Source organism: Octopus sinensis, linkage group LG5 (genome assembly GCF_006345805.1).
Source record: "Octopus sinensis linkage group LG5, ASM634580v1, whole genome shotgun sequence".
NCBI classification, from domain to species: Eukaryota; Metazoa; Mollusca; class Cephalopoda; order Octopoda; family Octopodidae; genus Octopus; species Octopus sinensis.
This window is the reverse complement of record NC_043001.1, coordinates 122077468-122089554: the sequence shown is the minus strand read 5'-3', so window position 1 is coordinate 122089554 and position 12087 is coordinate 122077468. Positions and strand designations below refer to the sequence as shown.

Here is a 12087-nt window from a genome sequence, read left to right as displayed (position 1 = left end):
TCGCATATCACAAATAATCATTTTATTAATTCTTGAAAAGAATGAAGGCAAAGTTTATTTCGGTGGGAAGAGAATTTAGAATTCAGAAGGATGAAACTAAATGCTGTAAGACATTCAATTTGGTGCTTTACTATTTCTACCAACTCTTTGCCCTCATACAATATTTTCTTTAATAACAATAATGCTTTCTTTATGCCCTCATACAATTAACAATGATGATGGTCATCATCACCATCATCAAAATAACACTAATGAAAATCAACACAATAACACTAAGGGTGACAATGCTCATCACAATAACACTGATGATGATGATGCTGATTTCTAATGACTAGGGAGTAGTTTTGTAAAGTTAGTGGAAAGGGCATGGTTAATTGGATTTATCCAGTATAGAGTGGTGATATATTTCATAAGGCCTATAAGTCAGTCTCATTTGACAGAGAAAGAATTTAAAATCAAAAATGCAAAGTATCACCATTGTCGTTACTTCATCTAATGATGCACTGCCATCTGTAGTAATTTATTTTATCAAATGATAATTTCTTAAATACGAAGGCTTCAGATATAAAACGGAAACAGGAAGTTGCAGTACTCATTGTTTAAAAAAGACTGTTAGCAATAAAAGTGAATACTTTGTAAGTTGAGAATTTACTACAACAGTATGTTGTCGGTTACAATAGTACGATCGGTTATGATTAAATTAGTATGAAGTGTAAAAAAAAAACATTGTTATCAAACATACACTTTCTGAGAATTTTACTTTAACTTCAAAATTTTGTACTGAAGTCATTTAGAAAATTACTATTTTTAAATCTCACAACGTGAGATATTCACTAACAGCACTTTGTAGTAAAGATTGTTTGCCAACATAACATGGCAGTCCTGGCTTAGGACGAATGTTGCTGTAATTTAGCCCCAGGAAACATCATCTCCAGCCGGCTATACAATACAATCTGTGTCCTTATATATATTTTTTTATATATATAAGGACACAGATCATGTCATATAGCCAGCTGGAGATGATGTCTTCATGGGCTAAGTTACAGCAACATTCGTCCTAAACCAGGACTGCCCATGTTATGTTGGCAAACAATCTTTACTATAAAGTCATTTACTTTGTGTGCATGTCTATGTGTTTTGTGTACAGTAAATATAGTAAGGTTAGTGTATGTAGCATGTGGTGTGTGTCTATGATGTGCATGTGTGTGTATGCAATATGCATGTGTGCAAGCAGTCTTTGAAAGGTGAGATTTTTCTTTTAATTTTGTGAAAAAAAAAAAAAGCACACTTATTTAGAAAAGAAATTTGCTATGATTCATTTGTAAACAGTTTTTTCAAATATGGCTTCCACAAGAGGAGTGGTGCAAGTCTCTCACAATAGTAGCAACAGCCTTCCTAGCATAAAGGAAGGTGAAGATGACACTTCATCAAAATAGAGAATACCATCAAATATATATATATATATATATATATATATTTATGGAGACTGTAATTGTAAATATTGGAAACAGTATGGATGTGATGGCTAACATCAACAGGATGTTAAACACCAACAAGGACAAAGTTAAAATGAAAAAATAAGCAGTAGGCAATGTCAGAGGGAGTAACTGAAATGGGAGAAGATGCCAGAAACAAGACAGGCAAGGTAAATATGGGCAACATGTCTTGTTACCTAAAATGTTTATCAAGAAATGCAAGTGAACAGTGATGAACCTCTGCTTCCCTAAAGATAAAATAGGATTCTATATGAAACCAAGAAGGGATTTTCAAGATGCCTTGTATGATATGTGACAAGGAGTTAAGATGGAACCAGGCTTATGATACCAGAAGCCAAATTGTAAAAATTGAGAGGGTGGCAGTGGTAATGTAAAACATACAGACTCATATGTCTGTGCCACAGCAAAAAACCCACAAGAGCCATGTAAAACATGCTGACTCATGTGTCTATGCCTCAGTATATGGAGTAGAAAAATGCAAGAGTCATAATCAGAAAAATAGGTGAAATTGTTGACTGATAGCTGGTCATAACTTTTATGAAACAGTATGAGATGGTGCTGCATAGAGGAGGAAGCTGCAAGAAGTAATAGGAAAGGGTTGGTATGTCATCTAAATTTAACTGATTCCTAAAGATCATAATGTCAGATATATTAAATAAATAGATATCCATTAAAATGAGTCAACCTGATGGTGCAGAACAAAAATCCCAAGTGTCACATGTGTGGTAGTAGAAACCATCTTAGAGTTTTCTGCCAAGGAGAAAAAAAACACATAGACACAAGAAAAAAAATATCTGGCAGTTGTAGAAGTAACACCAGTAGGTACCCTACTTACAAAGCATAAGGAGAGAGAACAAGGTTTATACTGTTACAGCACCATTGGCCTCTGCTCCAGAATGACCATATATATATATATATATATATGTATAGTAGCCTTCCTTTTTCCATCATCAGTACCAAATGGGTGACCAGAATTAGATTAACACCCTGTAACAGAGTCAGCCAGAGGTCCAAGTAAAATATTACCTGGCAATAAATAGCAACAAAATGGTAATAGTGCATAAAAGTATCCAGAAGGTTACAGACCAGGAATGCCAAAACCCTACCCCAACCTCCAAAAAAGAATTTTCTTGCATTTGCTTACAACTGTCTAGACGGACAACATGAAGTTGATAAAGTTTAAAAAAAAAACAAAAACAAAAAAGAATGTGCTAATGGAGAATAAAATATAGCACACCTGCACTAATTCCAATTTTGGTTAAACTGGCATCATCAGTTTATTAACAAGGGAGGTTGAGGCTTCAACATCATATGTCTAGCTTTAAGAGCCCAACAGGTAAAACAAACCCCAGCTAAATACCCAATTTTTTTATCTTATTGACTGTGACAAAGGCAGGAATGAAAATTGTATGTTCACAACCTGGAAGTCATCTAGAAGCAGGTTCACCAATTCAATAGCCTTGAATCAACTGAATTAGATGTGACTGCCATCAGTGAGACAAGAGTTTAAAATGTGCAATCACTTGCACTTATCTTGACCAATTTAGAGGTGTATACTTTTTCAGACAACTTGTATTTTGGTGCGTTAATGACACAAAAAGATGAGCTTTCAGAATTGGGATGACAGATCTGTAGACCAAAACACATACTGAAGATAATGCACTAAAGTAAATGTCTATGCCTCAATACGACCAACTCACAAGGTTTTCTTTTCGTGCTAGGAAATCTTAGGCACATCTCACTCATTAATATTATAGCATTACTAGGCATACCAGGACTGGGTATGACCCATTCATGAAAAAAAATTACTTCACATGAAAAAGTAAAAGAAAAAATGAATTGAAATAAGAATAGTTTAACTGTATCTGAACCTTTACCACAATACAAATAGGAAGAAAATCCTTTTTGTAAACATAAAACAGAATAAAATACTAAATGGATTGAAATTTTTCTACCGAGCTCTATATTAAGTTACACATAATTTGTAATATCTCACAAAAATAGAAAAAAAAAGAAAAAGGAAACTATTCTATTCTACTAAAGAATAGAAGAAAGATGATATGCAAATAAAACAATATATATGACAAAAATACCTTTAAGCCATATTCTAAAAAATCAAAATCAAAAAGACACCCATATTTTTAAAAAAAGATATTTAAAATATGTTTTATTTCTATTCAGTAACTTAATTTTTAAACTCCTACATACTGACCTCACCATTCAGTGATGATGAAAAAAAGTGATGAATTTAATTATGTCTATAAAATATAGCAAGATATCACCATAAAAATTAAGCAGTCTAGGAGAAATTTATAAATTGCGAAGCACAATTACAAAATATATTCACATATACAAAATATATGCTCTTAAGATGAAATGATTTAATGTTTTAGCCTTTCTTCTACACTAGTTAATACTTTCAAAATTCACTTTGACCAGCAAGATTATTCCAGTAGAATCCAACAATATTTTGTTTTTAAATCATTAATTTTCATTTTCAAAAATAACATGGAATAAGAGAAGTGATTCTCCCTATAGAACTTTGAAATAAGGTTTCAGAGTGAATCTCTTAAATGTATGTTGTAATTCACATGAATTCTAACAAGAATGTTTTCACTGAAATATCATTTTGTGAATGGATAATTTGTTTACAATAAGTAACTCACTTAAAAAAAAAAATATGCAACAGATGACTTTCTACTAAATTATTCAAAATTTCAGTTACATGGGGCTTCTACATAATTCTCTAATATTTTGATACATGTAATTCATATTTTCAAGTGATAAACAATTAGAAGATAGAAAATTTCTGTCGCAGACAACATCATACTAAACAGAAAAAATTTCAAAATGACTCTTTACAGACCAGAAAGTTTGAGTGGTCATATCAGTACTCAGTATGATAGTTAACTATATATTTAAGGGAATTTTTGCCCTACTAAAGTGAATTGTCAGAGGAGGATTGAACAAATGGTTTATCTGCAACCCTTGGACACTGAGGTGTTCTGACAAGCATTTTCACAAAATAGCATTTTGCTAATTATAACTTGTTTACAATAATTCGCTAATTTAATTAATGCACTAGATAACTTTCTACTATTATCCACACATATGGTTTTTTTTATTTAATCAGTAGAAGCTACAGAGTGACTCAAGGACCAAGAGTTTCAAGCATTGATATTTAGAATGGTTTCAAATTAGGGGAATTACATTAATATAAACCAACTGAAATTGTCCACATTTTCCAGGATCAATGCATAGACTACCAAGTCTGTAATCTGTATGATCAACCTACATAAGACTTTGAGATAAAGGCCTTACTACTGATGTCTAAGTGCACTGTTTGTTTACAATGCAAGAAGCCAACACCTACTAGATTAGAGAGTTACCTAACTATAAAATGGCAAGCAGGATTATAAATAAGCAATGGAGAGTGGAGTAAAAAAGTAAATCTAGAGTAAGTGAAATATAACAAAGTTGTAATAGAAACTTTTAGACTAGATAAGTGAGTTATTAATAATTTTGTGCACATCTTAAACCCTTTTGTTACTAACCTGCCCAAAACCGGCTCTGGCTCTGTGGTAAAATTTCTTGTTTTCATAAGTTTTGAATTAAAATCTTCCACCAAACCTTAGTCACAATTTATGTTCCAAACACTAGCTTAATGATAACTAAGTTATTTTACAAAATTCTTTGTTATATTTAAAATGATTGAAAAAAACACAGAGCATCTCAAAATAAATACAGTAATGAAAGGGCTAAATGAAACTTTCCAGTTAGAAAGTTTCATTAGAGTTAAGATGTGTACTAAATTACAAGGGCTCTAAAGCCATTTAACAGGCTCAGGTAGCAGAGTTGTTTCATGGCAACCAAGCTTAGATAAAATCTTTGAAGGATTGTGAAGGAAGCATGATACCCAATTCCAAGTTGCTGTGTGCAGGATTTTAACAGTATTTTCTTCAAACTGTTTGAATAAATAATTGAGTAAAGATAGTGGGATTCAACATCTACCTCAATAGTTTATCATAAAGCATGGCAGAAGAGGTAGGTAGCACAAACACTAAATTTCAGCTTCTAAAACAGCTGTTTGAGAATTAAACAACCAAGCCGGGTGGCCTACTCCAAAAACTCTCTTGTAATATGGCAGAGTTCTTTGCTACAATCTCAACAGATTATATCACAACTATCAGTACACTAGGAGCATTCAGTGTGAACCAGGGAGTGATGAAGCTAATGAGAAATAATACAAACAAGAAGAGATAAAATAGAGAACTTCTAGTTTATAACTCTAAAGGATTCTGGCCAAGGTACTATCAAAGATGTTGACAATTGTTGTTGATAGTGTCTTTTGGCCTGTGAAAACATGTATGATCCTAAACTAATCTGTCCAAGACAACCTTCACTTTATGTAATACAACACTAAAATATGTGCTATCACTCTCAGCTTAATTTAATTTAATTTGGCTCAAAAAGCAAAAGCAAGGCCATGTAGGGGGACATGGAGTTATGTACAGGGAGGGTGTTCATACAAAGAGTTCAGGCCATTTCTGGTCAAGAGAGACTTTGAACCGAGCGGTCGTCAGCATCTTCACTATTTCGTCCAGCAGCTTATTCCACGGATCCGCAACCCGGACGGAGAAAGCCCCTCTCCTTCGATTGAGATGAGATCGTAGCTTGCTATAATCCTAGCTGTGATAAATTTGCATTAATCAAAAAGTTTTGATAAGATCAATGATCAGAACCCTGCAATTGTGCTGAGCACAATTTAAATCAGGTGTTTGGGTGCAGAAGCTGTACAGCAGTATCTGCTCGGTAGGTGTGTGTGTGTGGGGGGTCTGCTTGTGCGGAGATGTAGGAGAACCAGGTTGATATACACTGGTCTCAGACACCACAGTAAGTGAATTAATTAACCCTAAACTGAAGAAATATGAGGTGATAACTGAAGCACACATTAAACAGGACACCAGCTGATCAGCGGAGACAGTAGTGTATACTGCTGGATCAACAACCTGATTCAGGTGCTTGAGGGTCTGGTTAACGCCAGAGTGGCAGGTGGATAGAAACCTGAGATGTGATTGTGAACAGGGTTGCTACTCTCATCCAGAAATGAATTGAGAGAAAGTTCTCTATGAAAAGTCAGTGGAAGTGACTCTACATTATTTATTCATTTCTAGGCTTGAAAATTTGGGGGGTGGGCAGTTGATTAGATCGACTCCAGTACACAACAGGTACTTAATTTATCGACCCCCAAAAGGATAAAAGGCAAAGTTGACCATGACAGAATTTGAACTCAGAACATAAAGACAGACAAAATACCTCCATTATTTATTACCATCAGACTGTTGCATCTTCCGTCAGGCTACAAGTGACCAGATTTAAATAACTGTTCTATGCTCCATGAGCCAACATATTCAACAGACTTACAAAGCCATGGCTGACGATTCACAGATATGCATTAAATTTGACATCTGCAGAAATTCATGGAGGGTGAGCATGTGTTAGTTAGATATGCTTTTCCACAGCTCATCTCTCTGTTGGAGCCATAATTCTGGGTTGAACGTAGACCAAGATTGGGCATCAGGTACAGTCCTCTAGTTGGGCACTGAGTATCACCAAAGATCACCTAACTAGTTTATTCTGGAGGACTTTTTGTGCAGACACTATGTAGAATTTCCAGAAAACCTGAGCATGACAGTGCTCCAAGGTTCAAGATAAGCTCTGTAAGGATAGCAGTGTCATCTGTTAAGCCTGTCTTAGATGCACAGCAAATGAAGACAACATTCAATTTTACTTCTGATGATTGCTGGCATGTGGAGGAATTTGCAAACTACTGTAAGATATACAGGATGAATTCATCTGTCGGCAGAGACCTGTGTAAAGATTATCCTACCATTCTTCTTTGGCAAAGAAGTTTTCTTCTATCTGGTCGCTATGGAGAAAGAGGTTGTACAATGAATGCAAGCTATATCTCCACCTAAGTCCTCATCAACTTCTTCAAGCAGAACTTAAAGTCTAAGGAATACATAGAGTGAGAGATAAAGAGATACTACCCTACACAGAATTTGCTGAATTGTGTGTGTGAGAGGGCCAATTTGGTAAATATGAGAAAGCCAGTGATTTAAATCTTCTTGGAGTTTACAATCAGGAAAGAGCAAGTACTCAGAGCAGAAGGTGGCTCAAGGCTTGCAGGTAGCCTGAATCTTCTCTTTGTAGGTGCCTTTCTGTATGAATTTATTGAAATATGTTTCTCAAGTTAGTCAGAGTACATTGTCTTCCTCTCTCTCCCCATTTACTGTCTGCATACACACTAACAGGTTTTGTTTTGAAACCCTTTATAAAATATATTTACATATAAAGAATCCTCAAATGTAATGAAACAAGATCTTCAGGTATAAAGAAACTACTATTATCATAGTCTCTGTACTGGTCTTGTGACTAAGATAGAAACAGTTATCGTTTCTATAGTCATAACTTTATTGCATGCTTTCATTACAAAGCTGAACACAGCTCTATGTGGCTTGGATATGTGCAGTGGTCTGTTTTGAGTTGCATTTTCTATTATATTAAAAATGTTCTACATAATGTGTGTCCAGTTGCTGGTAGTGTTCAGTACATGAATAAGTTGTGAGGCTTTGCTTATATAATTGTCTGCATTTTTTAAATCATTCCCAAGGCACCTATTATTATGAGGGTTAATTCTGTTTCAGTTCTCACATTTTGGTTATTTCCATTCACTACAACAACAATTATATTAGAATCAATTATGGTTATGATGATTATTAGTATCAGTATTATTTAGAATGAAGAAATATAACATATGTTGTGCTTATTTTCATCATAGCACACAAACTAATTCATACCATTTAGTGAATTTTATGGCATATACAGTCTGGTGAGATTTTTCTTGTAGATCGAACAAGGATATTTAAAGAATTGGCGCAAACAAAACATGTGGCATAGAGAAAACTGATTTTAAACTCAATCAGGAAATATTTTTTTAAATAAAAGAAAATTCTAAATTCAATAACAATTTAGTTATATAAAAAAAAACTAATTCGTTTAAACATTATATAATTTAAATCATAGTGGTTAAAATATAAACCATTTTCCTTTCTTTTTAAACACAACACAGATAACATTATTATATAGAATATAGAACAGTATATTTATAGTGTATAACAGATAATGGTTCTAGAGTTATTAGCAAAGAGTAAAGAATTGAATAGCTTGATTGATGTTCTTTAAGTCAATTGGCAGAGAAAGTCATCCTCCCAAGTGAAATCAACTGTCAGAAGCAACTAACAAATCCACAGACAGGACTGTTGTTGTGGTGGTTGCTGTCGCATTTACTTACAAGTAACTTCTGCGTACGTCCACTTGGAAAGGATCATTCGGAGCCGTTGGGAGGGTGCCGTAGCTGTAGGGAGGTGGCCTGGGCAAGAATGGATCGGTGTCATCTACAGGATAGTATACCAGACTGAAATAATAAACAAATATGAAAGATTATAAAAAGAACGCTGCAAATAATGGAGTGAGAAATAAATTTAAAAGGAACAAATATTAGATAGTCAAGTCTTATACCTGAAAAAAAAAAAAAAATGAAAAGGTAATGTATTGTGTACCTGTGATTATAGATCTGCTTGATCAGAACTAAAATGGGGTTAGTCAACAACATAAAGACACGTTTTATGTAGACAGAGAGATAGATAAAGACATATAAAGTGTAAATCATTATGGCTCTAAAAAAACTGCTTTATGTCTTAAAACACATGCATTGACTATTTCTCTTGGAAATATAATTAATGAGAGCTTAAACAACTTCATCATCATCACCATCATTTTAAAATCCTTGTATGGGCTGAGGCAGAAATGAGGTTAATAGTCCAAACTACAGTAATCATATCTATTTACAAGTTACACATTCTATTTATAAAAGAGATTTTCCTTAATTACTGTAATTTTACAGTAATATTCATCTGCTTACATGAAGACTGAAGTTTATTATAAATTATATCATTAACAAAAAAATTAATTTTCAATTACAAAATCAATGAACAAATAAATGAACAAATAGTTAGAAATTACATAATTGGTTTCAGGTTTTTAATAAGTTTTATTCAATTCCAAAATAAATGGTAACTACAAACACACAATACGTAGACAAATCTACAAACATGGACAGATGGAAGGAAGTAAAGTTAATTGCCACATTAATATTGGCTGTTCAATGTCACTATTGTTTTAGCCCTAGGCAGATCTTCTGCCAGCTGGTTATAAGTGCAGCCTGCACCCCGAATATATTGCAAGCAGGGGAGCAAACACATACCACCCTCCAGCAGATAATGAAATCACGAGACCAACTCTGTTTCAAGCTATGATGGTACAGACCTGCATCTTCCATCATGAACACCTGTTGGCAGAGAGATAGCCAGAGTCGGCCCCAGCAAGCAATAAATAGAAAACTGAGTGGCCATCGGTCACTGATTTGCAACAGGCAAAGTAGCTACTTGTAAAATCTCAACAAGAGTGCAAATCAGTGACCGATGGTTGCTTTGCTTTCTATATACCTATTTCTTTATTACCCACAAGGGGCTAAACATAGAGGGAACAGACAAGGACAGACATAGGTATTAAGTCGATTACATGGTACTTAATTTATCGACCCCGAAGGGATGAAAGGTAAAGTCGACTACGGCGGAATTTGAACCCAGAACGTAACGGCAGACGAAATACGGCTACGCATTTCGCCCGGCGTGCTAACGTTTCTGCCAGCTCGCCGCTTTTGCTTTCTATATACCGCTTGCTGGAGCAGACTCTGGCCATTTCTCTAGCGATCGGGTGTTCACAACTGAGTATGAGCAAAACTAGCTCAAAACCAAGTTGGTCTTGCAATCCCACCATCTGCTGGAGAGTGGTAGGAGTTTGCTCCCCTGCTTATAATATATAACGGGTGCAGGCTGCACTTATAACCAGCTGGCAGAAGATCTGCCTTGGGTTAAAACAGTAGTAACATTAAACAGCCATATTGATGTGATAATTAACTTTACTTGTTTGTATAGTTACTACTTGTGGTGCACCTGAGCACTGTATACAATAATTTCATTATTAATATCATACTTTCATCTCTTATTGAGATTTTACAACTAGCTACTTTGCTTTTCTGTTTAAAAAAAGAACAATATTTTAGAGAAGAAGAAAATTGTCAGGCGTTTTTGCCTTCTCTCATCAATATCATCCTTATTTCATCATTCACCTCATCAATGTATATGTCCAGCTCGCAGCTACTCTTTGTAATGCCTTTATGGCAAATTTTTATGAAATAAACTAACTACTTTACTATGTGTGTATCCATACACACACACACACGCGCACATAGAAAAATTCATACACATACATCCAAAAATCTATACACATTCTAGTAGTATATGTTTTATTTCCATCTTACAAAGCATGAGCTGGATTTTTTTTTAAATACAATTGTTTTATGATACAAAAAAAGATACACCAATTGTTTTATGGTCAAGCAAACTAGAACAAGCAGAGTTATGTACCTTGAATAAAGACATACAAAGAGAGAGAGAGAGAGAGTGAGAGTGAGAGTGTGTGTGTGTGTGTGTGTGTGCGCGCGCGCATGCATACACACACACTATCTATTCACATCCACTTTCCCAAGCTGGTGTAGACTCAGCAGGTTTCTTACCATCACAATGTCTCACTTCCTTGTTAACCCTTTCACGACTGAAACCCAACATCCAGACATCAGTTACCACCTTCATTCCTTCCAATACCTGTCCATTATGCAAATTCCTCCCCCATAAATTTGAAATTTTACCACCTGACTGTCATCCTTCATAAGCATTACATTCCCACCAATGCAATCTTCTCTCTTAAACACAGCTAATTCCTCTGATGGTCATTTTACCTCCCAGCTCATCTGTGCTCCATCGTTCATGCATGCCGACAGTACACATCCAGTAAAGCATGTACAATTTACTTTGTTGCAGCGTTCCTACCATATTTACTACACATGTTTCACAACCAGGCAATGCTAGACTCCATCCACTAACATTATAGGTGAGCTGGCAGAAACATTAGCACACCGGGCGAAATGCGTAGCCGTATTTCGTCTGCCGCTACATTCTGAGTTCAAATTCCGCCGAGGTCGACTTTGCCTTTCATCCTTTCGGGGTCAATTAAATAAGTACCAGTTACGCACTGGGGTCGATGTAATCGACTTAATCCGTTTGTCTGTCATTGTTTGTCCCCTCTATGTTTAGCCCCTTGTGGGTAATAAAGAAACAGGTATTTCCTCTACCGCTACATTCTGAGTTCAAATTCCGCCGAGGTCGACTTTGTCTTTCATCCTTTCGGGGTCAATTAAATAAGTACCAGTAAATCACTGGGGTCGATATAATCGAATTAATCCCCTTGTCTGTCCTTGTTTGTCCCCTCTATGTTTAGCCCCCTGTGGGCAATAAAGAAATAAACATTTAACAAGCCCTCATTTATAAAAAGATCTCTATTACTGTCTGAGGTAATTGTATCTTGAACTTTTTCCACATGTGTCTGGCACCCTAGCACTTCCAGTTTA

At 35.1% G+C, this 12087-nt stretch overlaps 1 protein-coding gene across 13 annotated transcripts in view; it reads right to left on the bottom strand.

Moving 5' to 3' along the window:
- Positions 1 to 12087, bottom strand: part of LOC115211614 (protein tweety homolog 1-A) — a 174087-nt gene that overhangs the window by 47408 nt on the left and 114592 nt on the right. For all 13 annotated transcript variants that reach the window (XR_004999185.1, XR_004999186.1, XM_029780213.2 and 10 more), the window contains exon 12: positions 8851 to 8973. Coding sequence is in view for 11 of the 13 variants with exons in the window: in XM_029780213.2 (XP_029636073.1) it covers positions 8851 to 8973 (123 nt within the window). In the remaining 2 variants the exon portion in view is untranslated. The remainder of the gene's footprint in view (positions 1 to 8850; positions 8974 to 12087) is intronic.